The sequence below is a fragment of the Mastacembelus armatus genome, chromosome 11 (assembly GCF_900324485.2).
Source record: "Mastacembelus armatus chromosome 11, fMasArm1.2, whole genome shotgun sequence".
NCBI classification, from domain to species: domain Eukaryota; kingdom Metazoa; phylum Chordata; class Actinopteri; order Synbranchiformes; family Mastacembelidae; genus Mastacembelus; species Mastacembelus armatus.
The window spans coordinates 7,883,704-7,910,910 of record NC_046643.1 but is presented as its reverse complement, the minus strand read 5'-3'; the positions used below and the strand labels follow the sequence as shown (position 1 = coordinate 7,910,910).

Below are 27,207 nucleotides of genomic sequence, written 5' to 3'. Positions count from 1 at the left end.
AATGTGCTAACCATGAATGAATGCATTTTCTCGCTGTGTAGAGATATGCCAGTATAATCGATGCTGCCGGAGGAAGCTCGCCAAGCTTGAAAATGCTATGCAGTCTAGAGTAGCTGCTTATCCACGCCCTCTTTGTCTTTTACATGGCATTTAGTGCCTGTATATAAGCACATATTGAGCAGATTAAAACCATACTTTTTTTTTTTTGCATTTTTCATGAGTAATTTAATTAGTAAATGCACATAGAATAAATACCAATGTGTTTTGTACATTGCTTTATTTCTGTGTTTGATTTATTTTCATTTCTGCACTAAAAATCTTCCATAACTATAAAACCTACTGATCAGGAGCATGTCTGCCTGCTGGATGTGAGCATGCCCAGCCAGGGCAAGGGATGGAGGAGAATGGGTGAGAGTGAGAGGAGCAAGATTGGAGAAAACAGTGAGGGGAACAGAGCTGGGTTTCTCTTTTCCGTAACATCAAAACAATGCCAACACCATTCTGTGCAAAATGAAACAGTTGAGTCTAATAAGAGCAGCTGTACAAATAAAGATAGGAGCCACTTCATTATTCTGAGCAACCCATACCAACATTCTGTTGCCCTCAGCAACACATGTGTTTAAAGGCTCACACGTGATGTTCTTCCATAACAAAAATATCCAGAATGGGGCTGCACAATATTGAGTCAATTTTTTGCATTTAGAACTGAATCACAATTTTCCCTCATGCTTCTTGACCAATGACATGTTCTCTTCATAATTCTTTGCATGACATATTTTCTTTTTGTTTACACTATATCAAAAATAACAGCATGATGTTTATAACACCGGCGTTCAACAAATCAGTGCCGTTACTGGTTAACGCTGCTTAGTGAGAAAAGAGATGAAAGAAAAGAGGTTTGATGTAACGGATATCCCCGCTAATTGCAAACACAGCAGAATTGTCATCATGTGAGATTGAAATCACGTCTGAATCAAAGTCGAGATTAAACTCTGATTAAACTTGCAGTCTTAATCCAGACCTGTGGTACGTTTCTTCAGCAATGCAAAGGTTTTTTTTTAGTATGAATACAGCATACACAACTTTCCTTAATCAGAACTCATTAACAAGTGACATACTGGTACAGTCAGCTCACTGTCTGGTATGAGTCAAAATACAAGACTAGATACACAAAATAAGTTCAGTTTTTTGGTATCAGTCTGAATGTTTAGAAAAGAGTATATGTTACCCTGACAGAGCACTCGGGTGTTTAATATCTCAGTCTGCTATGCTAACCTGCCTGTGGACATAAAAATGAACTTGCTAGGGTTGTAAAAGCAGCTGAGAAAATTGAGGGTCAGCAGCAAAGATCATTAAATGCTCTGTATAATACTGCAGTATACAGGAAAGTCTGGGTCTATTGATAATGATGCTGAGCATCCCATCCATTTTGAATTTGACTTAATGCCTTCTGGATGGCATTGTAGACACGCGCAAATATAAGGCATCCTCAGTATCAAATGCAATCAATATGATGAACAAACAGCACCAGAATAACCACATGTTGGAAGATTCCATTAAATGGTACTGTAAAACTGTACTGATATCGGACATATATTGCTGTACTACTCATGTTGGCCATGTGTTTGTATATGACTTCATCATTTACTGTTCTTTATTGTACTGTGGTTTTTAATAGTGAGACAAAAAAACAATTTCCTGCCATTGTTGGACAGAGTTCGGTTTTACTCTATAGTTTGAAAAAAATTGGCATAGAAAATTCCTCATTTATTTCTTGTTTACAATTTCACCATTCCTAGTTTTTAAGATTGCAGATCACTGTGTTGCCACAAATCCCAATTTCTATAGCAGATGGTGATGAATGCTGCTATTTAACATGTAAAGTGATGTGAAAAGACACAAACAGGGATAAAGAAAAGCACAATCACTAAAGAACCCTTGAAGACAAGAAAAGACATACTTACTTAAGTAGCGCATGTTTCAGCTTGAGTGGATATGTGTGGTTATTCAAAGATGCATGACTCAATGAATGTACAGAGATAAGAAGAGACTTTACTGATTACAGCTGTGAATCAAACCCTCCAGCCAGTCCTCTTTAATAAGTCTGTCCTTCACCCTTACACTGTTACTTAAAGCCATAAAATCCAGTTTCTGTTATATTTCTGTTCCCACACACATCTCCCCACAGTAAACTGTAAGCACAGATATGCACCACACATCTAGAGATGCAGACATTTATATGCATGCAGAGGTACAGCTGTAGTTGCCTGCACCAATATTTGTTGACAGCTGCCTGCCTACCATGCACTATATCACTCAACTTTCATTTTCATTACTTATACTTGCATGAAGGTTTTAAGTCATCACAGCCCTCATCTGCTAAACAAACATTATTTCCTCCTCTCAAAATAGCTCAGCTGAAAGTGCACAGAAGTTTATATAGGTTGCAGCTTCTAAATGCGAAATGATAAGGCGCCTGTATATATAATCGCAAACAACCTGTCTGCACCATAATAAAAATGACAGCCGAAACATAATTGGAACAAAAGTAGCCTAATGGTAAGAAAATAGCAGCACTGTTATTAATTCCTTTTGCATTAATACTATAAGCAGGAGATCCTCATGAAGTATCACATAGGCTGTGGAGATAGATACAGTAGGTGGAGGGTGTCGCTGTATTTAAATGAGTATTCCATGTGAAATTCATTAAATATTAAAAAAAATACAAAATACAACTTATTTAGAAATGGAGGCAAAACAATAGTCTAAAACACCATGATAAATAAGAAACTATTTTAAAGCAGTGTCTTTATTAGCTTATATTGTACAAGTCATACAGAAAAAGCTTGTAATACCTTCATTAGCATTAATTTTTAGAAAATTAAGTAATCAATATGCGGCAAAGGAATCAGCTTACCTCTATGTAGCCTCTACTCAGCTATTAGCATGTTCACAGCTGAGAGTCAGGGGAAGGCAAAGGTAAGGTAAGGTCAAAAGAGTCAACTTTGTTATTCCTCTTTTCTTACAACCAAAGACAAATTGTATTGAGGAACTGCAGCAAGAAGTTAAGAACTGATCACGTTGTATGTGACGACCAATTTATTAAATGTTTTTAAATTAAAAAACAAAAAAAAAATTTCATTCATAACCATATAAAAGTAGGTTCATAAGAGACAGCTGGATTTTTAATCTCAAAAACAGTGCAACAGACACATGAAACACATGGTACAGCATGTGTTTGAGAAGCCGTATATCAAGACTGCATTATCAAAAAAAAAAGAAAAAAGAAAAAAGTACTTCTAGTCTTTGATACCTCTAGACTATCAGGGCATCAAAGACTGAGTATGTCTAAGCCCTGCCGTGGTGAATGTGATTACAGTAGCTGTGACAGAGACCTTGTGTTAGCTGTCAATCAGCATCAGTCTTTACCCTGACAGAGAGCCTGCAGAATCACAGTCACATGGGGAAAAGTACTGCATGTTAGTGTCCTGAGTAAGAAGGACAAAGCCCTGAGGTACAGCCTTGCCTGGCTCTGTTATCCTGGTGTGAAACAGGTCACCAGAGGGTAATTAACAAGAGCAGGACATTAATGATTTGCCTCCAACAATTGCATTTTCCCTCCTCTCTACCTTTAGATACATGATAAACATGGCAAAATTAAATTTCTGCCAGTGTGGTCAGAATTTAGGGGGGAGGTGGCATAGTAGTTATTTTTATTTATTTTTTATCTATTTTTATTTAATCATTTTTTATTTGAATTGAAAGTGTGTCTACTTGTGTTAGAGGCATTTTAAAGTGCCAGGTAAAAAAAAAGGTCTTAAGGCCAAAAAAAAAAAAAATTAAAAAACATCAGTGGAGTGAACTATTTACAGATAATTTAAAATGCTTTTGTTATCTTTTCTGGTTAATTTGAATTTCTATTCCTAAAGGTTCTATTCCTACAGGTCCTCTGGTACTTAGCAAACTCATTAATCAAAAATACCATGGACTTTGCCTGCAAATATAATGGCCTTCAGCACTCTCAGGTTGTCTCAGGTTGACAAAGACATCTGCCAATAATATATAAGCATTTCACAATAAATGGGCTTTTTTGAAGGGGAAAAAATAAAGAGAGAGAGACAGAAAGGAGACTTTCTGTGAAGATACTATATTTCTACTGTTTGGCTCCTATGTCTCTTTTTTTAATTTTAGTATTAATATTGAAAGGATGCCAAACAACACATTTTGTTTGTAAAAACATTTACCAGGCTGTCTCACAGAAACCTGATAGAAATATAGCAGTTCAATATAATTTATAAGGGTGTGTAATACAATAGCAAATAGATGTGTAACTATGAGAGGTACTGTATATCTCCTGCTGGCTGGAATAGATAGAGAAAGTAGAAACAAGACTGCGGCTGTGAACAACATTATATAAGATATATGCATGTACAAGTAAAGTTCTGTCTTTCTTTCTCCTCCTTCTTTGACTCATAAAGAAAACTCAATCACAACAAACAATCCCACTGGACTCAATTAGCTACAGTTAAATAAATCGTGTGACTTTAATGCCCTGCCTATGAGCACCAAAACATCTTCCTACTAAAAATATATCTTGCGTGTGTGTAGGTGTGTGAATGAGTGCCTGCATCTGTGTTTGTGAGAGACTTTATATTCACACTTCCTCTGTCTTGGGATCTGCCACAGAGCTTCTTGAGCAGCAGTGTGTGTTTCATAATTAGCCTCAAATTCCAGACTTCTGTGAACACATGGCTGGGTTGTTACAGGCAGGTCTGCCTAAGGGAAGGGTGAATGTTATGAGTGACTATCATCCACTATCCATAACCAATGACAGCTAATTCAACTGAAGTTTTGTATAAACAATGCAGTTTTTATCAGTCTTAAATAGGTTTAAGATGATAATTTCTCAATGGTTCCAATCTGTGCACCTACAGGCAACAAGTAGCCTAAATCAAACTGTTCCCTGGATGCTATTTCCTATTTATCTTAGACCAATCTGTCAAATATGAACACTGGCATGTTCTGAACCCCTAACACACCTGTACTGTCAGCAGCAGTGACTGTCACATCCTGCCCTTGCTGACCCCTGGTTGATTCACCCTATTCTTCCAAATACCCTGCTGATTTTAGGTATGAATAGTCCACAGGAAGTAACATTAAAAAAGCAATCCGGTCTGGGGGAGGAAATCCCTGAGGGTAATGAAATAAGAAGTGAAATAAGGGGTAATTTCACTGTTATGCCTGTACTCTTTATTTCTGAACTTTTCTTTCTTTTGCATTAAAGAACAATTTCCTGTCTTATGCCCACATCTGAAATGAATCAAATGACGAAACCTGAAATGAACCATGATATTTTAGTTGCTTTGGAATGCCAGCCTGCAACAGGGAGTGATAAGCAGAGTTTGAAGGGGCTGTGAGCCAAAAAGGATGAGAATGTATTTTGAATGAGAAAGATGGACTCACTCACATATCTTCCTCTCACATACACTTGGAATGGAGTTTCAAAGATGTGCAAAATACACTGCGTGTTGTTTACTGGCATCATGGTATATAATTTCTATGTGTTGTGGTTGAAAACAATTGTGTTTACTGCCATTGTGAGCTGGCAGTTAGTCTCTCAGTTTCAGCTTCCCTGCTGTTTCTGTGGTCCTTCATCCTGAACATCTCTTGCTCAGCCTTGTTCTATATCCTCTCCTCACCTCTCACATATTGGTGCCAGTGTTTACTGTCTTGTGTCTATGCTTCTCTGCTGTTTCCCTCCTCTCTCCTTGCACCTTTGATGTCAGGACCACAGCTAAAGCCTGAGCTAATCTGCTGTGGGGCTTCCTGAGCCCCAGCCAGGCCAAGGGTTGGTATCAAGAACATGGCACAAGGGTAAAAGGAAGATGAATGGAGTGAGAAAAACAATCATCTACAAGTCTTTAAAACGTACTGTACGTTGAATTCAAATGATGTTTTATTTTGAAAAACATGTTTCCTTTGCATATTTATATTTTAAGGCATCAGCAATTGAACTGACTATGTTTTTACATTATCTAAAATAAAGCAAGAAAGATTATGCAACAGAAATGTTGTGTTTATCTTTAATAAATTGTAGTTTTAGCTCTAAGGATCACGGTGTTTCAAAACAAAAGCAGAAAAGGTATAGATTTGGAAAAACAGAATTTTACTTGGCAGCCTAAAAACCTGAGAGAGCAGTACAGGGTTGAAGCAATTTAAACCGTTAAAAGTATTAAATACAATAGAATAGCTTACAGCAGGCCAATTAAAGATCCTGGAGAAAGTGTGTGCTGTCAAGGGACGTGCTGTTATGAAGGACAGAGAAAAGATGAAAAACAGATAAAAATGGTATACTGTATGCTGTAATGAACTGGGAAAAAATAACTAGTGGAGAGAAAGTCCAAGTGAAAATTTTTGTCAGCATGCTCTAGGAAAAAAGGAAGGATGCTAAAGAGGAAAAAAATGTATTCACTTTGGTGTAGCCTATAGCAAACACTTTCATTCCCTCCCCATGACTTCCATGCAGAACAGAAAAATCCCTCAGTGGCACTATTTATCTGTCTTTCTCTGATGGTGCTATTTATAGCACATTAAAGGGGAAAAACAGCTTTGTTTTACCTCTGATACAAAACAAAAATATCCAAAACAAAAATTTAATGCTCTATTAAAAGGATCAAGTGTGTAAGCAAAGACAACTGAAACAAAAAGGGGAAAAGAATGAAATAGAGCAGAACTCTATGTGAAAGGTTATCAAGAAGCAAATCCTGTACTACTGTTTCTGTGTTACCTGAGAGTTAAGATTCAGATCTCATTTAATTTATACTGCAAAGAGAACTCATAGCCATATAAATGAATGAAAATGGTTCTTCTTATAGGTAATTACCCTGAAGCTAATTGAACTGACATTATTAGGGCTAATTACACATACAATGGATGTAAAACAATTTCAATACCACAGTTTCTCAACAGCACTTATTATAGCCCCCCCCAAAAAAATCACATACCCTTGTCCTGTGTGTGTCTGCTGCAAATAATAAGCCCATTTTATCATCAAAGTTTACTACAAAATCTACAAAACAGAGATACTGAAAGAAACATATATGACAATAAAGCAAAAGAGTATTATTTTGGTCAGTTAAAGAAATGCTTGGCCAGTGAGTAAAGAAGTTTTTTCAGAGGATTTGAGACCCTGCTGACCAAGTAAACAATCTAATATAGTGTCCAATTTGGTTTATTTATGCATATGCACAAGACTGCAACAGCTGTCTATGCAATGGCGCCTCCAAGGAGGAGAAAATAGCTGACCACCCCACTGGCCCCCCCAGAGAAGCTCCACTCTTTTAATAAATCATATTCAGTGCATACAAACCATACAATCATCTTCAATCAAGACATAAATGCAAAGCCTAAATGAATAAATAAATAAATCATAAGTAAATTATTCATGAAGAGAATATATATACAACCCTGCGCTGCTGCCCACCAATTTCAACTGAGTGGTAACAGCAAATCCAACCTCCACCCGTGGGGGGCGATAATGTCCCAAAAGGCGTTTAATGCTTCAACAGAAGAAGAAGCATAAGCAGTCAGCAGAACAGGAAGAAGCATTGCGTCCGACATCCATAAGGTATATTAATTAGAACGCACACTTTTTTGTAATCTGTAATAAATTAATTTAGTTGCCTCACACCTTTTCACTCTAATCTCCTCTCTGTGTGAGAAGGATTCTGCGGCAGGCTAACACTGGCAGCTAGCAGCCTGCTATTCAGTCGAAGCCAGTCCAGAAAGCTAACCAGTAAATAAATGAATGCTGTAATATTAATTTACGTAGTGTCGGCCTTAATGTTATCATGTCTTTTTAGTATGATTTTTAAACAGTTTTAAACAGAGAGTAGCGCTAGCAGACGCTAACAATGTCTATGAGCTATTTTAGTCAATGTGCGTGCTGACCGCGGTGGTGCCTTAATTTACAGACACAAACAGCTACAAAAATCAAACTGTTTTAAAAAATTATGAAACGTGTTTTTTCAAAATGTTTGTGTGTTTCTCAAAATTGAGGTAAAAGTGTTTGATGTATATTGTGTATATTTTTTAATGGAAAAACGTCTAGGAGCGTGCATCGACAGCCACAAGCTGAACTCAATCTGAGGTACCACTTAGAGGCCCAATTTGGTGTGCCACCCCAAGATTTGCTCTGGCCCCCCTCTGGCCACCCCTGTGAAAATTTTCGGGGGCGCCACTGTATCTATATATTTTGTATTGAGTGACAATAAAGCCTCCAAAGCTGGCTTTCTGTCAAAGGATCAGCTTCTTCTCTGATCCATATCATCCATGCAAACAACGTCCTAATTAGCCATGCTAAGACAAATCACAGTGTTTTTTCCTGGTTCACTGGCCACAGCACCTTCCCTAATCCTCAGTTATCACACAGTTGGGGAGGATAGTGGAGCTAATAAAACTGTGATATTAGCAACACTGATCTGCAAGTGATACAGCCAGGCAGCGCTAGCCGTTAATTCTGTCTGCATGAGCCCCAGACCAGACTAATCCCCATTTTAATTATTTTTTTCCTCTCCGGTCCCCGCCCACCCATCTTGTCAATGTTCTCTAATCAGACCATCTAATTAAAAACAGAAAGGGTGGCAAGCAGTCAGCATCAGTGTTAAAAAAAGACAGGCAGGTGCAATGCTAGCTGTATATATATCACAACATCATTGTGTTGGCAGGGGTATAGCTGATAGTCTGCACTCTGGAGGTACAGGCAAGGTAAACTAGAATGAGCTGTTTGTTTAATGTATGTGTCCATTCATTAATTTCAGCACTTTAACACCAATACCTAGCAAATCATATCAGTAGAATAACTGTAGCATTTAGGTTATTAGAAATACAAGGAAACCAATGATTGAATAATGCATTTTGATGCACTTATAAAGTCCTGCCATGACAGTCGTAAAGTGAGCTTTGTTGAAATAAACATTTTTTGCCCTTCTCTCTGTCTTTGTTTCTGTCTCATGCTGTCAGTGGAAAAGTGGGATTAAGAAAGATTGCAGTGCTATGAGATCAATATGATGCTGACACCTCTCTGGCACTCTCCAAAAATATCTACCAAGCAAAAACACACTTCTAATCTAATGGATCACATAACCACTATATCACTTTAACTTTGACTTAAAAGCTGAAAAAAGGCAACTTTTTGATGTTCCAAAATTTTCAAAAACATTTACCAAGACACAAAAACATCTACAAAAACTGAAGAACTGTTAATGTAATAAAACAGAATTAAACTGCAGTAACAAACATAATTGAGTAGCGGGAAAACTGGAAATGAATTGTAATGACTTGCAGTAAGTGATTATGTTATTGCAGCGTCTATGAGGCTTTTCCATGAAAACATAATGAATTCACAAGTTTAGTTATTGTAGAAAATTCAAACAAGATATCAACTTGTGCACACATTGATATCCAGTGTTATGTCTGCACAGGATAAAAAGATGTTATCTTTCAAAACTTTGGGGCTCCATGTAACGTACAGTTACTGACATTAGAAATTTCAAACTAGGTTAAAAAAAAGTTTAAAATCGTGAAACTGACTTTTCCTCTATAGGTTAGACAGTTTTCACAGTAAGGGCTGCCATTGCCTGCTGCACTTTGGCCCCCATGTTTATTGAAGCAGTTAAAAAGAGTTTTTATGGGTGTATGCTGCTGCATGGCTTGTAATTGCAGATTTAAGGCACGTTCATCAAGGTTCCTCTGCAAATATATTCATATTGGCCTGGTGTCACCAAAAAAAAGAGAGCATCTGTCTAGTAAATGAGAGTTTTATTTACCACAACTCAAACACACAAACAGATTCAAGTTAGAACAAGAGGAGAAACAAATACATAGTGATTGTACAAACTAACATTCGTACAGAGGCGCAACCTCTCCTGCTGTCCAGAAGAAGATTAAGATATATTACACTCCAAACCAAAGAGCATGTCCTTGCTTTATTTTCACCTTTTCGGTTTCCCTCCTTCTCTCTTGATCCCTCTATTCTTCTTCCATTCTGTGTTAATTGTCTATGTGCCCGGAGTCCAGAATGACTCATTTGTGACTTAAAACACATTGTTGACATCTGCATCAAGAGTGTGCTATATTTCACTGCACCGTTCCTCTTTAGTTTTAACATCACCTCTTTTGTTTTGCCAGGCTTACGCTGATTGCAGGGGTTGCACTTGTTTCAGGGATTTAGAAGAAACAAGTGCCACTGTCTGCAAACAGGAGATCACTCCACTTGTATCAACACAATAGTTCTTGATTCATCAAAATCAAGGTGATTTGCATTGGAAAGGAGGCAAATTATCTGACGCTCTTGGGTGATGCTGTCATGTTAAATTACTTGTCAAAAAGGCTGTTTTTCCAAAGGAAAGGCTGCATATGTGGCATGTGTGTGTTTGTGCCCTTTGTTGTTACATTTGCAAGTTGTTTGGTGAAAAAAGGGAGGTTAGAGATACAGAATAGGGATGTTTTGGGCTTGAGCAATGACCCAGAACAGACAGCGAGATCTCTGTGCACTCAGGGGATGCTTAGGGACAAGATGTTCTGCTGTTACTGCAGCAATGCCAGACTGCAAAGTAAGATCCACCTTTAGTCATTTTGACTTTGAAAGTATATGACTTGTAAATTTGACCTTAAATAATAAGGAAAGGTGTGTGTGATCAGGTCCATGTTTGATTGGCCAGTAAAGTAAGATGAATAAGCAGATTGTAAGGCAGCCCTATGCCATAGCACAGTGCCACTCCTAGCTAACCTCACATGCAAAAAAGAACTAACTGCTGCCCTGTTTAATGTATGTGTGTCCATTCATTAATGGACACACATCTGGTCAACTGAAGGGTTTATTCTGCCACAGGCCTTAAAGTCATGCATGTGTGCCTGAGCGCACTCACACACACCATTACACAATCAGAAGCAATGCAATGACTTGGCATTAAAGTGCTGTGTCTGTTTGTCCTCACTGCCCTGGTTTAAAAATCTAATTGCTGTAGCCAATGTCCTCTACAAAGGTCTGAGTGCACTGTGTTTTTGGCCAATGGATTTCATATTTTCCTTTGCATTTCCTTTTAGCCCTCCCTCTTTCTACAGCACTATCTTAACTAATTACTGTGATTGATTAATCGACTTGTGCGCCTCACAGTCCTGTGAAGCTTATTGTGCCCCCAGTCCAACTCTCAAAGAAAGACTGAGTGAGGTTTAGGTTAAAGACACAAAGATCTGGCAGAAAACAGGGATGTTGACCAAGCAAGGGACTGAAAATCAATTTCCATACAGCCACTATTCTCTTTTGATCACACCATAAAAAAAAGCTTCTGAAGCAAGCCATCCTTCTTTAGGGCAGCAGCACTTGACCCAGGAAGTGAATTATGGGATCAAAGTGAGCTGTGGGATAAAGCATCAATGAAAGCTGAAGAATAAGCATACATGTATAACTATTGTTTTCACAAAAGCGTCTGATGATCAAGGATGCAGGAAACAAGATTAATTGTGGTTTTGACTACACAGCTCCTTGGACTTATTCCTTAATATAATTAATGAAGTAATACAAGTAGAAAGATGACACTCTTAAGTACAGACAGCACACAGTGACCTACAGGGCAGAATTAAGACGTTTGGGGATTAAAGATCAAGAGACAAACAGTCAAAAAGAGGATTATTCATAAATGTGCTACAGCAAAGCTTCTGAAATATGGACACTATGTCAGTATCAAAGTTCCCCCACGAGAACATGATTAAAAAAAACAAAACAAAAAAAAAACTGTCACTTTTTTTTTTTTTTAAACATAAATGAAATAGTGCATCTCAGAAAAGCCCCCGATCTATTTACAGACTCAGGGCACCAATGTGCATCACTTGAAATATGTCTCTGAGTACAAATCATAAGCCATTAGTGCATCTGTGGGACTGTTAAAGCGACAGATTGGATCCCAGTGGTGCGGTGCTTAGTAAACACAACTAAAGATACACCCAGTCAGAGCACAGTGCTCTGGCCCATTACCTATAACCTCTACATGTTCTCTGGTCTCAATGGGATGGGGGTTGGGGTCAGGTAACACATGGCTAGACATGCCTACACAGACACAGTGCTATGCAGGCCATTGCCTCGGTAGAGCTGGTTTGTAGTTTAAACTAAATACTGAATAGGAAATTGCTGCACCTGCTGCTTTTAACATAACACAATTAGGACAAATAATGACATATAATGCCTTGCCATACGCATTTGCTGTCGTGTGATTTTAATAATGTGACTGAAAAAGGCCTCACCTTGAGAAAAACACAAACATGCAAGCCTGAGAAGTTGACTGAATACGTGGGTAAGCTTTGGCCCCTGCTCCCTGCACTCCAAATCCCCTCTCTTCAGCTCTTAGCCTGAGCAATGTGACAGCATAAGTAACAAAGTGTGGCGTGCTGGGGTGTGCCAATCTTCAGCATAACACCAGGTGTTGGAGATAATGTTCCACTGCAGCATTTCTTGGCGGGTGGTGCAAAGTTCATCATAACTGCAGTTTTGATCGATGGCACGTTGCAGATTGAGTCCTCAACCAAGTGCTGTTAATAAATCTTGACTCAGACAAAAAAGACTTCGAAGGGCCACTGGCAACTACAGCTATTGATCCACTAGTTTGATAAGCCAAACTATGGTTTTGGATGTAATAAGTTGACACTGCAAGAAAAAGAAGTGACAATGGACGAAAAAAAAACAAAAAACAAAAAAAGGGCCATGTTGACGATTTAATTACCGGGCAAATTAAAAAGAGAATGCATAAAATGGATGGACCTGTCTTTACAGAGAAGCAATTCAGAAGTTCTTTCCAGAAATAGATCTCTTATTGAGATGAATCATCACACCAACTTGTTTGTTGGCTCACATTATTTATTTAAAAATACCTACAATATGTACAAACAGTATACGTAGCCAGCAGAAGACCTCACACATTTATCACCTATAGATTTAATAGCTCTTCAAAAGACAAAGATGAATCGACTCTAATCTCGATAAAAGATATTTAAGATTCAAAACAGAAAAAAAAAAAAAAACCTCGACTTACTTTAACTTTCATAAACAAATTCTGCAAAAATACACATTGCCCATTTTAAGTTAAAAGCAACAAACCAGAAATACAGTGCCTGCACAATTCATGCTTTTAGATTCTGCTGTAAGTCAGAATCAGTGAAAGGTAGCAGATGAGTATAGAGAGTCTGTGGCAACAGAGAGAGAAAGAATGTGTATGATGGAGAGAAACAGACAGGGGTCTAGATGCAGCTAGATAAGAGGATGTGATAGATGTGGCTGGTATATATAACCCCCTCACAGCATGATCCGTGGGCTTTTTTTTTTTTGTTGTTGTCTTTGACGTGATGATCCTTGACGTGTGTCAGGGCTTCATTACCATCCGTCACATCAGCCGTTAGACATTTCCATCACAACCAATGTTTATCTCTAAATGAGCCTTATCCATTGTTAAGTTTAGATACACATTGTTGCGGGCTTTTTAGACATGTACATCATTCCCATCATTCCCATTTCAACAAAAATTCAAAGTTATGGGAACACACAAGTCAACAGTAGACCGTGTTCGTGAATGCACAAATCAAAAGCAGATCTTCTCTCAAGCATGGAACGAATATCTTACTCTGTGCCTCAAAGTCCGGAATCTGGAAAAACTTGACTGAATCCAATGCACACTATTCATTATCCTTTTGTTTTGGATAATGTGTGTGTGTGAATGTTTTTTGGTGAGAGCATCACTTACATTAAATGATTATAGAATATCTAATGAAAGACCATAGCCTTTCATTAGACAATCAGACCAAACTATCCATTCAAATGCTTTATGGCACCCACAGAAACAGGAGAGAGACACACTGACAAAGAAGAGACAGCGAGAGGGAGAGAAACAGAGTCAGAGCGTCCTAGACGTGACCAGACTAGTGATGTTGCAGTGAATTACCAGTAAAAATCCAAAGCAAAAAGTCTCCTTTACTCCACAAGTCTGTGTTGTGAGGAAAAAGGAAACAGCATAAGCAATGCATAAAAATTGCATTCAACATTTCATACCCATTATATAAACCCACTCAACCATTACGCAGTATTCGTTTAAAAACACATCTATGCAAAGTGCCTTCTGCCAATATTTTGTATTTACATGTCAAAAATAACTGCCTTAGTTCCTGCAAGTACGATGAATTATGTTTTGAAGCTGAGGACTTTGGGGATCACAGACGAGCAACCACCGATTCTTCTGACTGTTGTATTAATACTTCATAGGAGGGTACATGAATCGCAGCCACTGCACTGCTGTGGAGTTTGCAAGTCCTTGACAAACAGCGGTAAGCATGCACATGAAAAAAATGAACAGTCAATCGAGTCTTCTGTCATGTTCATAGTTTTATGTGTATATTCATATTAATGTACATAAATGTGAAAATGGGTCATCTAAGTTCAGGTATAACAAAGTGAGCTGCAGTAAAGCTAAACTTAAATCTCATGAGCCCCAACATAAAAAAATAAATAAACAAACTTTAACCTGTCTCTTTGAAAACATAAAAACAAAAGTTGAGCCATTTATCTACACAAAAATGAAACACACTCATATTGCTCCAAATCCCATCGGAAACTAGAGAAAACAGCCCGTGGACTTAAAAAGCTGTTCCGAACACCATTCACTCACTCTCAAGTGAGTCAACCTAACAGTCAATCAATATACATCCAGAGTTCTGTACTCTTCTACAGTAACTGTTTATCTCTTTTTGTCTCTCTCTCTGACACACACACACACACACACACACACACACACACACACACACAAACAGACATGCTTTTCTATGGGTTGGGTTAAGTTAGTGTATATCAGTACTGCAGGTTTTAAACCCATATTCTCGCTAAATGTCAAGAGTCTCAAGTCCGTAAGGTACAGGGCTAAAAGGGAGAAGAGAAGGAATAGGAGATTACCTAGAGAGATCGACAGTCATCGGCTTCTCAGGTTTCCTAACGGAAAAAAATAAGCATTTACCCACAGAGCTTTGTGCTGTGAGAAATGGATACATACAAAATAAGAAGAAAACCCTCATGGGTGGTAGAGTTTGCAAAAGTTGCCAGAATGGAAAACGAAGACATAAGTTTTGTTTGGGAGCACTGTAAAGTGGGGTGATCACTGAACTGTGTGGCATTTTTTTTTTTTTTTTTCAGCAGATTGACATTTTTTTTGTAGAACTAAGGGCGTAATACCAATATTCTGACTGCTTTCAACTTCAAACTCAGGCACTTTATACTTTCTATTTACAATATCCTAGGTGCTCCGGGAGTTTCTCACAATGTCTCGAGGGAGCACTGCTTGTAGATGAAAATGTATTATGGTGCTTTGCAAAACAATTGAGTGCCAAAGAAAATTACAAGTCAAATAGCTGTGAGTTCTGCTTAGTCGCAAGCAGGCGAATGAGTATCGAGCAATTGGCGAGCATCAGGCGTTATTTACATTGCCTCAAAGTGGACGGTGATGGGGAAGAAAATCAATGTGGATACAGGCAACAGTGTAATGGCAGAGTAATGTGTTCCCCTGGGCAACGAACACGGAAGAAGTCCTGTCAGGGTAATGCCGAATGGCAGCAGAGTTCAGTTGCCATTTTCACCAGTCCTCCCCACTGCCACATTCCAGTCCACGTGCATATCTTAGCTTCTGCAGTAAGTCTTAAAGACTGCCTTTTCAGAAAGCTAACTCTGCACGACCCCCAATCAAAGCGCTAGTTGGTGTGGGAAACCAGAATCTAGATGAGGAAAATTGACATACGCAAAGGGGGCATGTTCTCAGTAGTGACTGATGCCATTTAGTATTCTGGTTTACTCCTTTCTTCTCAAAGTACATACAAAGACACAAACAACAAGAGAACAGAGACCTTTATGACCTGTTTTTTGTTTGAGCTGTTTAAGATCGATCAGGAAAGTCTGCTTTCGACCCTGATCCCAGGCCTCTCTTTCCCTATTGGACCACTCAACCTGTCCGTCAGACATCAATCTATACTGCTCCTAAAACTCCCTGATGTTTGAATAAAGTGACCAGTGGGATGGTGGGATATCAACTTTATACACACTCAATAGCTATAAAATGATAAAAGCCCACTAATACTTTCAATCTTGCCATGTGGTCAGGCCGCAAGGATATTATCAGCTCTGTTCTTGTCTTTTAAATTCAGGTAAGAGATCTCATCCCAGAGTGCAATAAAAAGAGATAAGAACCAAGAGACAATTAAAAAAAAAAAAAAAACAAAAAAAAAAAACCAAGAAGACAGTATAGGTATAAAATATTATATATAGCTTCTCTGAAAGTAACACATAATACTTTTTTGTACAATCAACTTAATGAGAACATGCTTTTATCTTATATGAAATTACACACCAGAACTCACAGTAAAAAGCAGATTTAAAAAAATAAATTAGCACTTTAAATGTAGCTATAAGTTATCCCTGTAAAAACCAGTGTGATTAAATCACAGACCAGTCCAATTATATGGTGAAAGGGAGCGCGTAGAATCATAAAGCCCCACTGAGCGGAGGCTCACCGAGCCATTCACTGATAGGATGTGGGCTTCAGGTCAGCACCATCATGGTACTGCACCTGACCTCTCTAATTGGCCACCAGCTGGCAAGTCATAATCCTTCCACCTATAAATCTAGTTCTCCACTTCCATTTCCATCTCCTCTCAAAGGTCCTGCCCTCCTCTCCACTTCTTTCCTCAGTGTCTGGTCGCTGTGACTGTTTGACCCTGTCACCCTCTTTGTCTGCCCTTATTCCCCCCTGCTCACTCTAAAATTATAGATACCCAGCTACATAGTCACTGTAGAGTTTGTTTTTTTTTTGCTAAAAATAGGCTGGTAGGCTTTATGTTTTGGAATAAGACAGTCAACACTGTGGGTAAAACCCAAGCCAGCATGACTAAAAAAAAAAAAAATGAAACAACACAGGCAAGCCAGCATGCCTGCACTGTCTCCTCCATTCCTTGTGCTGTCCTTTGCAGTGTGCAACTGAGACCTGCACTCTTCATCACTTGCCAGTATCTTTTCTCCTTTCTTTCTGGTCACTTTCTTCCCACTGTTTTCTCTCTCTTTATGACAGTGCAGCTATGCCACAGGTGCACCACCACAGGCGCCCCCGGCAACAATTGCCACAAAGATGATAGACTCTGTAGAGATTTGGGCACCCCAGACAACAACAGGGATTAAATCAAAGACTGGGAAAAGAAGCTGATGACACTGTAAAATGTGAAAAAAAAAACGTAGTCAGGCTGTCTTCTGTGGGAGTAAGCGAAGTAATCAACTCTCAGTCGCCCAAGCTGAGATTCAAAGAGTGTTTAATATCTAAAAAGGCTTAATTTTCAGGTTTAAGACCTCTCAGAGTCAATCAGTTCATTTTAGAAAGTGTTTTGCTTAACTAGTGAGTGGATGAGTGAAACTGACATAAGTTTCCAGGGGCCATCTCACTCTAAGATGCTGTCTTATATATTCTTTCTGAACCGGTTTCCCCTATGAACAGTGCTCTGTCACTCTTTCTTTTGCCTTATGTTCCAAGTCTTTAATAGCTCAGCCAGTCGTACCTCTTGTCCCTTCCTGGCAGCTGCCTGTGGCTGTAATTTCAAAGTCTCTTCTCTCTGCTTGTCTGCTTGTTTATCCAAACTGCCTGTCTGCTATATGATCTTGAAGCAAAACCTGCATTTTTATATTTTATTAAAGCCAGAGAAAGTGCAGTGCATTTGCCTGCTGGATTGCAGGTGTTTTATTCAACCCATGCATACTTCACAAACATATATTAGCTTTGTTTGGTGATTGAGTGAGGGAAAGCAAAGCCGAAGGGCGTGAGAGTACCTCTGCTTGTACAAATTCAGGTATACGAAAGTAATACAGAAAGTGTGAAGATTTATGTGCACATGTCCATTCGTGCCCATATGGGCTCTGCTGCATGCACGAGTGCATGCGGGTTTGGGTGAAACAACACTATATGTCTGGCGGTGGTAATTGAGCTCACTAATTACTTCCTGAGCTGAGAGAGTTGTCAGAGAAAGGAGGAGCTGCCACAGATGGTGAGAGACCCACACCGACGCCAAGATATCCTACCTCTTCATCATAAATGCTGAGCATGAGTCTTAGTGTGAGATTGAGTAACAGAGTAAGAGTGAGTCTGAGCAACAAACAAATTAGTCAAATTAGTCATTAAAACCACAAATATCATTGACCCTGTTGGGGGGGGGAGCTGTGATTGATTTCAAAGCTAATTTAATTATTTTTCATTTGAAAGATACTTAACGATTCATAATCAATTAGCTAGCTAGGTTCCATTAGAACTACACAAAACAAATTCATTTACAACCATTCTTTAACCATTCCTTCATCCAAAAAAGTGCCTGCAGACAAGTGATGCACAAGTAGGCATTTTTTTCCTTTCCTGTCTCTAGGTCACCTCAGGCCCCAGACAAAATGCTGCAGTCTACTCACCACTGTGAAGAGCCTTCAGTGCCGCTGACCTCTAGCAGGTCATAGTCATCCTCCAGCTGAAAGTCTGAGAAAACCAGGGCAATGGTGTCTCCTGGCTCGGCGAGCACAGTCCAGGTGCAGTCAGCATTGTTGTTGTACTCGGCGGGGTAATTGGGAGTGGTGATCACACCACTCTGGCCCCGCAGTGTCCCACCACACCCATCATCTGCTGCAGGAAGCACAAATAAGAGAGAATCTTAGTAAAAGAGAGAAATACAAACATATGCAGTGATAATGTGTAGTCAAATAAAAATAGTAGGTGAGCAAGTGCAGTGAAAACCTAACAAGCACAAATTGTAGCTAAAGGTCAGAACTGCACCATGAAGCTCTACTACTAAAACCTGATCTCGCTATTATAACCTTATTGAAACTGACAGCTTTGATTATATGATCCCTTCTGCAGCACCTGTTCTGGATGAAAGATGTCAGATATAGGGCTACAGAAAGTTTTTTCATTGACAACATTTTACACTGGTGTTTTGGACATGCTGTATTGTCCAAAATGCCATTTTTATACTTGTTTTTGGCTGCAGTGACAATCCATCTATGTGGTAAAGATGCCAGAAGATGCTTTCATCTTGTCAGGAATATATTTCAAACAAGAATCACATTGCACAAGTGAGCAGGAAACTCCATTTAAACTCCAGAGCACACAGTACATATTTGCAGACAGGAAACTGCAACAAAAGATGCAGGCCTGCTCCCTGAACTTGACAGGCTCACTCTGTAAAACAAGATACCTCAATTGGAAGAGATCTTCTGATGTCGTAAAAAACACAAATATATTACACAGACAGGAACAAAATGATTCAGCAAGAAAAGTCTTTTGAACTATTTCACATACATTGAACTTAGTGAGAGCTTTGTAGCTGATGTTTTGCCAGGAACCTCAAGCTTCTTTTGGCATTTTAAAAATGCATATTTATAATTTTTTTTTTCTGTTCCTAAATTATCTTTTTGCCACTAGCAGATTTTCAAATTCACTAGCATGAAAATGTGCAACGAGTTACCACATATTGTTCTTTTGTCTGCAATTTTTACCATAGGCCAGAGAGACAGCAGTCGCGGAATTGCAAAACGCCCTACAGTGCTTTTACAGTCAGCAAGGAGCAGTGTAGGATGTGTGACGCAACTTGATGCAATATGGGGGACGGTGGGGGTGGGGGTGGGGGATGGGGGGTGATTAAATTCAGATTAATTTGCATTTGTGTTAATCAAAACAACTCTTCAACTCCTTAAGACTGTTTTAAGGAGACTATTAAATAATACAGCATGTATTTAATGTGTTGCCAGGATAATTCCCCTGCCCAGTGTCTGATATGTTCATTACAGCTTTCGACAATACAGTATCATGTGCCATCTGGACTGCAGTGGCTGCACAATTTGTGGAATACAAACTCAAATACAACAGTATATTCTGTTGAGGAGGGGGGACACATCAAAAGTTTTAAACCACACCATTACTGTTCTTTAATTTGTGTGTGTCCATATCTGGTATTCATTAGTGGGCACCCAACTAGTTGTATTTTGAAGAGGGGAGGAGGAGCTTTAGAGGCGCTGCGCCCTGTCTATCATCCATCGTACCTGTCACTATGGCAACACCCCTGAGGGAGGGCAAGGGAGTGTACGGACGAGCAGAAACCTGTGAGGTGTGAACTTAAATAGGAGGGAAACCACAACAGAAGGGGGAGAAAAAATAAGGGATGAAGAGGATGACAGGTGACAAGCGAGGATAGGTAAGAGGAAAGTGTGGAGAGAAGGTGGACAGTGAAGAAAAAGAGCGATAGCGAGCAGGGTGACAGGTGATTGTTGCAGTGGGAGTGACAGGAAGTAGAAGACAGACCGAAGAAAAGATGAGGAAGTGCATTGATATTCCACACAAGACAATTTCTTCACACTTGACGGGAAGTCTCTGACTCCAAAATCTCCCCTTCACCTTGACTCTCTCCATTGCTCTGTCCATTTTTGTAGCTGCCACTTGCTGATGCAAGTGCTCTATGACAATGAAAAGTTATAAATGGCCATACCATTAACAATATGAAACCAAAACACTAAAAACATTACCATATGTGAGGCACACAGAAACTTATTCAGTTTTTTTCCTCAGTCAATTGTAGATGTCAAGATGCCTCCCATGGTTGAATAGTACACATTTTCAGGCTGTCACTTGAGATGTCATGGTTTCCATAAAGTGTGAGAGCTGCTACGATTCTCCTGAGCTCCATGGTAACCAAGATACGGAAAGCATGGGCAATGCATACAAGTAATAAAAACATTCATGTTTAATATGCACCAAAATGCATGTTTGTATGTACCAAATATACCCAGTGCAATGAGAGTTGTAATAGTTGTATGTGTGTGAGAGAGAGGCATGGAGGAGAGTGAGTGAGAGAGAGAGAGTGAGTGAGAGTGAGAGAGAGAGAGAGAGAGACAGAGGTGCTGTATGCATAACTGTCTATTAAGTCTTTTTCAGGAAAGTTATGCAGTAACAAAAATGGTAATAAATTTGAATTCATCATAGAAAAGAGAGATTACAGGAAATGTAAGTGTTAAATCACTTACAGGACAAATGATGCATTCTTAGATTATAGGTGTAGATTATAACTAAGAGAACAAATTGATGAGCATTAGAAAGGAAATGTAAAACACTATCTGTGCCATCAATGGCTTGCTATCATCTCTGGCCTGACAGTGCTGGCATGTTTTCCCTTATCTGAGTCCAGAAGAGCGACCATGCCAAATACTCTACTTCACTCTCAATGCACTGTACAAGTTCCCCTCTTACACATATGGGCAGGCTCTATAATTGGAGTGACATTAACAATACACTTATGCATTATGAAAAAGCACTTAGGTGTACATGTTGACTTTTATGTGGCAATGTGAAACCTCAATTAATCACAAGGGAAACTTCCAGTTTCTAAAACCTGGCATGTAATTTCTGCAAAAGAGGTAGCATAATCATGTTTGAGTGCTTGAGCATTTCTTTTCTTTTCGATGGAAGACGCCTAGTTGAGCCTAGAGAATGAAAGAGCTGAGTTTGGATCTGAATAGCATACAGTTAATGTCCTTGACAGGTTCTTACATAAAATATAAGAAATTTTCAGAAAGATTGTGAAATGTACATATATGAATTTTACATTTAGATTTAGAGTACAGGTAAGTGTCATGTCATTGGGTGGGTGAACACTGCCCTGGCACATAGTGCCCATCCATGTGTGATCCTATCTGGGCTTCCTGACTCCCAGTCTGGTTGCAGATGGCACAGTCTCTCGGCACGCTGCTCAGCAGGAACCCTGACACAAACCATTGGCCACATGGACATGGACACATACACACAGGACTGCAAATGGACATGCAAACCCGTACATCTGTGAGGAGCATGCATTTCAGTCATGTAAAAACTCACTTTTATACAAAAGAGAATTCTTGTGAAATTAAGCACAACAGCATCATAATTGCCAACAATAAGCTATTTTCAAAAATTGTGTCACGTTGGGTCAGACCGCACTCACTGGCAGGTGTTGCTGCTGCAGGGATGCTTGCTAACTGTGAGGGAAGGACAACTGGCACAAGCACCTGACTGGGAGCTAACACATGAGGTCCTGTCATGGTAAATAAGATATCAGTATAACCACAGAAAACCTTGTCAGGTCATGTGAAGGCATGTGTGCAGCTGAATGAGTGTGGGCTGGAGTGCAGTTATTATCAGTTGGTGTATAGAAGAGTATATAAGCTGAATGGTCTTGATTTTAAAAGCAAGGTCAATTTTGTCATCACCAATATAGATTTTCCTGGTTTGCAGTGAGTAAGTGGATAAAGCATCTTGTTTCATGCTTCAGTTGTGACATTTTTGTGCCTTATGTGCATGTTCAGTTTACTTTGTGGACCAAAACTCTTCAAGATTAAACCTAAAACCCTGCTATGATGTGTTCAACTGTCCCTCCGACATACCTCTGCAATAGGGTAGGGGGAAATCCCAGGCAGCAGTACCAGCTGAAGTGGCAAGGCAGGACAGGGTTGTGTGACCCTCCAGCACAAAGCCCGGGCTGCAGCTGTAGCGGATTTTGTCCCCGATGTTGAACGTGGATCCCTGCTGGTGACCGTTCAGTAGCTGTCCAGGATTACCACAAGTGTAGCTGGGCAGAGCTGGAAAGAGGAGCAAAGAGGACGGAAAGTGGAAGATGTCAGTAAGCACATAAAAAAAAAAGCAACATAACAGTATTTTATATACTTTTATGTACAGAAGTTAATCAAACTTTTCTATTATTTTTCTTCTTAATGTTCTTTAGATTACCACTAAACTCATACATTCATGAATTCCCATCATCACTGCTAGTCCATTTAGCATTTAGCATGTGCCTGCATGCAAGTATAGGTAAGTGAGATCAATATTGACTGAACCTTGTCTAATTGTGTGTCATTATAGTGCAGTAAAACCCGTAACTGTAGCTTCCCCCCTCTGACAACATACAACAGAATGGCTAACCCTATAGTACACTGACTAGAACACTGTATACTATAGGTATGTTCTGGTTAGATGGCTTTGTTCTTGCTGCATCTCAAAAAATAAATCCTTTCAGTATAAATAAAACTGCCATGACCAAGCATGCATTACATGCACACACACACACACACACACGCACCGTGTCATCCAGCTTACAGTACCAGTCACACACTCCCACACAGTGAGGCAGCTGGCCAGAGCATGTGCTGGACTTTGGATGAAACTCAGTCTCTCCACAGGGACTGGGTTGAACTCCAGAGAGGACAGAGTGACTCCCACACAGCAACACAGCATCTCACCATCACATGTTCACATTTCTACCCAGATGTCTCCAGTCTCATGACGAATTACATTTCAAAGGCAATCAACTTGTTTTGGCAGTTTAGCTTAACCAGAGAAGCTAAAATATTTTTCAATTGTTTTAAGGTCTTAAGAACAAAGCTAACATGAAATCTTAGGATGGTTGGATTTGTCTTTTTTCCTAGTCAAAATATACTGTAATGAGCTTTTTTGTGTGTCTAACCCTTTCAGCTAAAGCTTTCTTCCAGCAAGGTCTAACAAGGACAGATCAATCCTTTTTACCCAAAACCGCATTCCGCAAAGCTTCAGCTGTGGAATTAACTGGCTGATAAATAAATGGGCTACGGTTTGTATCCAGTCTACTCATCAAGCATCAAACATGACCTCTAAGTGTTTCATTTCAAATGTGTGTCAGTGTGTGCACTCCTTCCAAAGGTAACCTTAGCTATGAAGCTGTGAGAGGGTGTAAACCTTTAGTAACACTATCTCAAGATACATGATGAGATACCAAAAACAAAGGTAAACATGCTGCTGTCTCACCAATACACAAAATCAGTCTCTATATATAGAAAAGTCATCCTTGACTGACAGAATGCAAATTGATATAAATATCAAATATGAGGAAAAACTTCCTCATGCGTCCTCCAGTATTTATGTTACTTATTGAGGATGTAATAAATATTAAATTGTGTGTTTGTGCATAAGTGGATTTGAGGTAATAGACTTTTGTTAATTCACACCATAAAAAAACAAGCAATTTGCATTTATTCGTTCTTTTAAATTAAATTTTAATTAAAAATATGTCAGAAATGTTCTAATTGGATAACCCAATCCAGCGTTAGCTTGTTGCACATATATTCCCAAAATATACAATCACAAAGCTGCTTCAATCCAGAAATTCGGTATCAGCACTGACAGCATAGCATCAGTCCAATTCTTGTTTTCACCCAAAACATTTCCCTACTTTTCTAAAGAGGCTCTTACAGGGTAAAATTAGCAATGGCTCATTTAGGGCAGAAGATTGCAGCTGCATTTAGCACTTTTAGATACATCCCAATCAGTGATTTCACAGCAGCCGTTTTCCATCATCTGTTGAAGGTAGAACACCTGCTCGGGCATCAAGGATTTGCCCTAAATGACTCGTGCTGATTTACCTCTCAGAGCGCCTGGTTAGTACCTGGGTACGCTTCCTCTGGCCTAATCTGATAACTGATGACAGAATGACTTGTCACTCTCAACCTCCACTGTGCCAGAGCCTTTATTTTCACCAGCCAAGGTCATTTTATTGCAGCTTCTGTTCCATCACTACTATATACGGCTGCCTGATTAGCATATTAGCTGCTGGGAGTGAGACTTCATGGCTGCTGCACAGCCATATGGGCCCTGGCGGCGTGCAGGTACAGTAACTGCCTCACTCCTGCAGTTGTGCTATATATGGCTGGCTCAAAACAGCAGTTGTGTTGGCAAAGTTTGGGTCTGAGCAGCGTCTGAGAGGGTGAGAAGTAGGTTCAGTTCAGACAAAATAAAAGATAGAAAAATGGAGTGACGTATAGGGCTGTTTCTAACAGCAGTCATTCTGACTTGTCAAACACAAGCGTAAGTAGCAACATTAACCCTGGCTGCATCCCATTTACATGTGTCAGTGCCTGGGCCCTGATATTGAACATGCTGGCTTACTGGCATGGGTTACTGGCACACTGAAATGGAACAGAGCCATCATTAATGTTATTAGTTACAACTGTGCTTTTTCCTACGACAATTCAAAGTGGCCGTTGCAGGAACACTATTTTTGGGCAGGAAAAAAAAAAAAAATAAGATGGCAGATGTGTGAAAGTGATGGAATGTAAGCAAGGCTGTGAGAATGACAGGGAAAAATTGGGTGTATGTGAGTGACAGGGTAAAAGAAATGAAGAGGAATAAACAGGCTGATGAAGACACATCTACAGTGTATGTGAAAGTATATGTGAGTATCTGTGTGCATGTATGTGGCATTCTCATCACACTCCCCATTTTAGATTATTAGTTTGTAAGTAAATAAGTCCAATACTGAAATTACTCGTGCATTTCCCAAAACAAGGCTATGCCTAGAGCACTGAAGTAGCAAATACTTTTTTTTTTTTAAAACTTGACTGGGACTCATCAATATAATATTCTCTATTCTGTTTATTTCCACAGTGCGAATTTATCTGTCACCAATAAACATCAACAAAACATCAACACTATTTGATATAGTGCACCAAGGCAGCAACACTTATAGTGCATAATTCACCGGAAAAGTAAGTTGTTTTTCTCCTGCTGTGTTTCAACAAAATTATTTCCCCTCCAAAATGTAGTAAAATAGTAGCACAATTTTGGAGCAGACAAAAATACAATTCATACACTGGTAATGCCTCTCTTTATGTGTAATAATGCAGCAGAACCTTATGTAGTATCTACTGAACATATTGCTAAAATCAGGAAACCAAGCAGTGGTGTATAAAAGACAACAAGCTTTTTTTGTACTGTGTGCTTTAAACTCATTTATCTATTCCGTTTATTCCTGCAGGCTAGATCAGGAGCAGAGTGCATAAAAAAGGGTGATTCAGAGGGAGAAAGACAGAAAAACACAAACATACACACAAATGATCTTAAGAGATATAATGAGAAAACAATATTTGTGAGATGGCGTTCTAATACTCTCCATTAATTTTGCTCCCCTACATATGATTTTATATGTTAGAATTATTTCACAAATACTCTACAACTGTTAAAGGCTTCACAGGTTTGTGCATTTGTTCTAGGGGGTCTGGCTTCTGCTTCTGTCATCACCCCCCCCCCCCACCCACCCACCCCACCCACCCACACACACACCCACACCCAACCCCACAACAACAGCCTTAGGGTGTTTGTCATGGCAGGTCCATAAGTCACTGGGGGCCCTGGGGGCCGGATGCTTTAACTACTTCCACTGCTGAAATGGCAACGGATGCCCTTCGTCCATCAATGCATCCCTTTCCATGGTACACGCGTGTTAACAGTAGAGCCATACATATAAGTGTGCACACATACACACTGAGTGCAAGGAGCTTTGCCATCACGCTCTCTATCCCTTATGTTATCAGCTTACATTCTTTTACTGCCTCTCTACTCTCCTCATCCCCTTTTATTCATGGTGACAAAGACAAAGACAGTTGAGAAGGGGATGAAGCTTCTCTCTTGTGGGGTGACCTTTGATCCCAATAAGACTAATGCTCTCCCTTCCTGGGTGTCATCCAGTTTGTTACTCAAGTCTTAAAGGAATAGTTAGATATGCCTGCATAATGTAGAACCCATCTCTCACAAAAACAAACAAAAAAGATATATATATATATATATATATATATATGTATGTAAGTTACAGAATAAACAGATCCTAAACAAGTGGCTTCGTATGTGGAAATGTTTTTGAAGGACAGAGAAAATGTATTTTTTCTTTGCTCTAGGACGCATTAGTTTATTTTATCTCTTGGGCAATAGGGCTGTAGTAGGAAGAAAGGGAAGATTTAAAAAAATACAAAGAGAGGAACAAGTGTGTCTCAATGCAGCTGATGCAACATAATTTTGTCTGTCTGTATCAAGCAGCAGAAGGAGATGTATGATTGACAGCGTAAAACAGCAGGATAAGTATTTATGCACAAATATGCTTTTAGGTACCATAGAGGTGCATAATAAAATGCACACAGCAAGCAAAAAATGTCCTGTTTTTCTTCACCTCTTCCGTCTCGAATGACTATATTGCTTCATATTACTACATATATTTTCTCCAGTCTGTATTAGGTTTCAGCCAAGGTTCCACATTTGTATAAAAAAAAAAAAAAAAAAT

General features: G+C 39.3%; 1 protein-coding gene across 1 annotated transcript in view; it reads right to left on the bottom strand.

The window, feature by feature from the left end:
• csmd2 (CUB and Sushi multiple domains 2) overlaps positions 1–27,207 on the bottom strand; it is a 198,949-nt gene that overhangs the window by 119,311 nt on the left and 52,431 nt on the right. Inside the window, exons 4-5 of the mRNA XM_026299974.1 lie at positions 22,514–22,708; positions 18,521–18,728 (exon numbers count right to left, since the gene is read on the bottom strand). Coding sequence (XP_026155759.1) covers positions 18,521–18,728; positions 22,514–22,708 — 403 coding nt within the window. The remainder of the gene's footprint in view (positions 1–18,520; positions 18,729–22,513; positions 22,709–27,207) is intronic.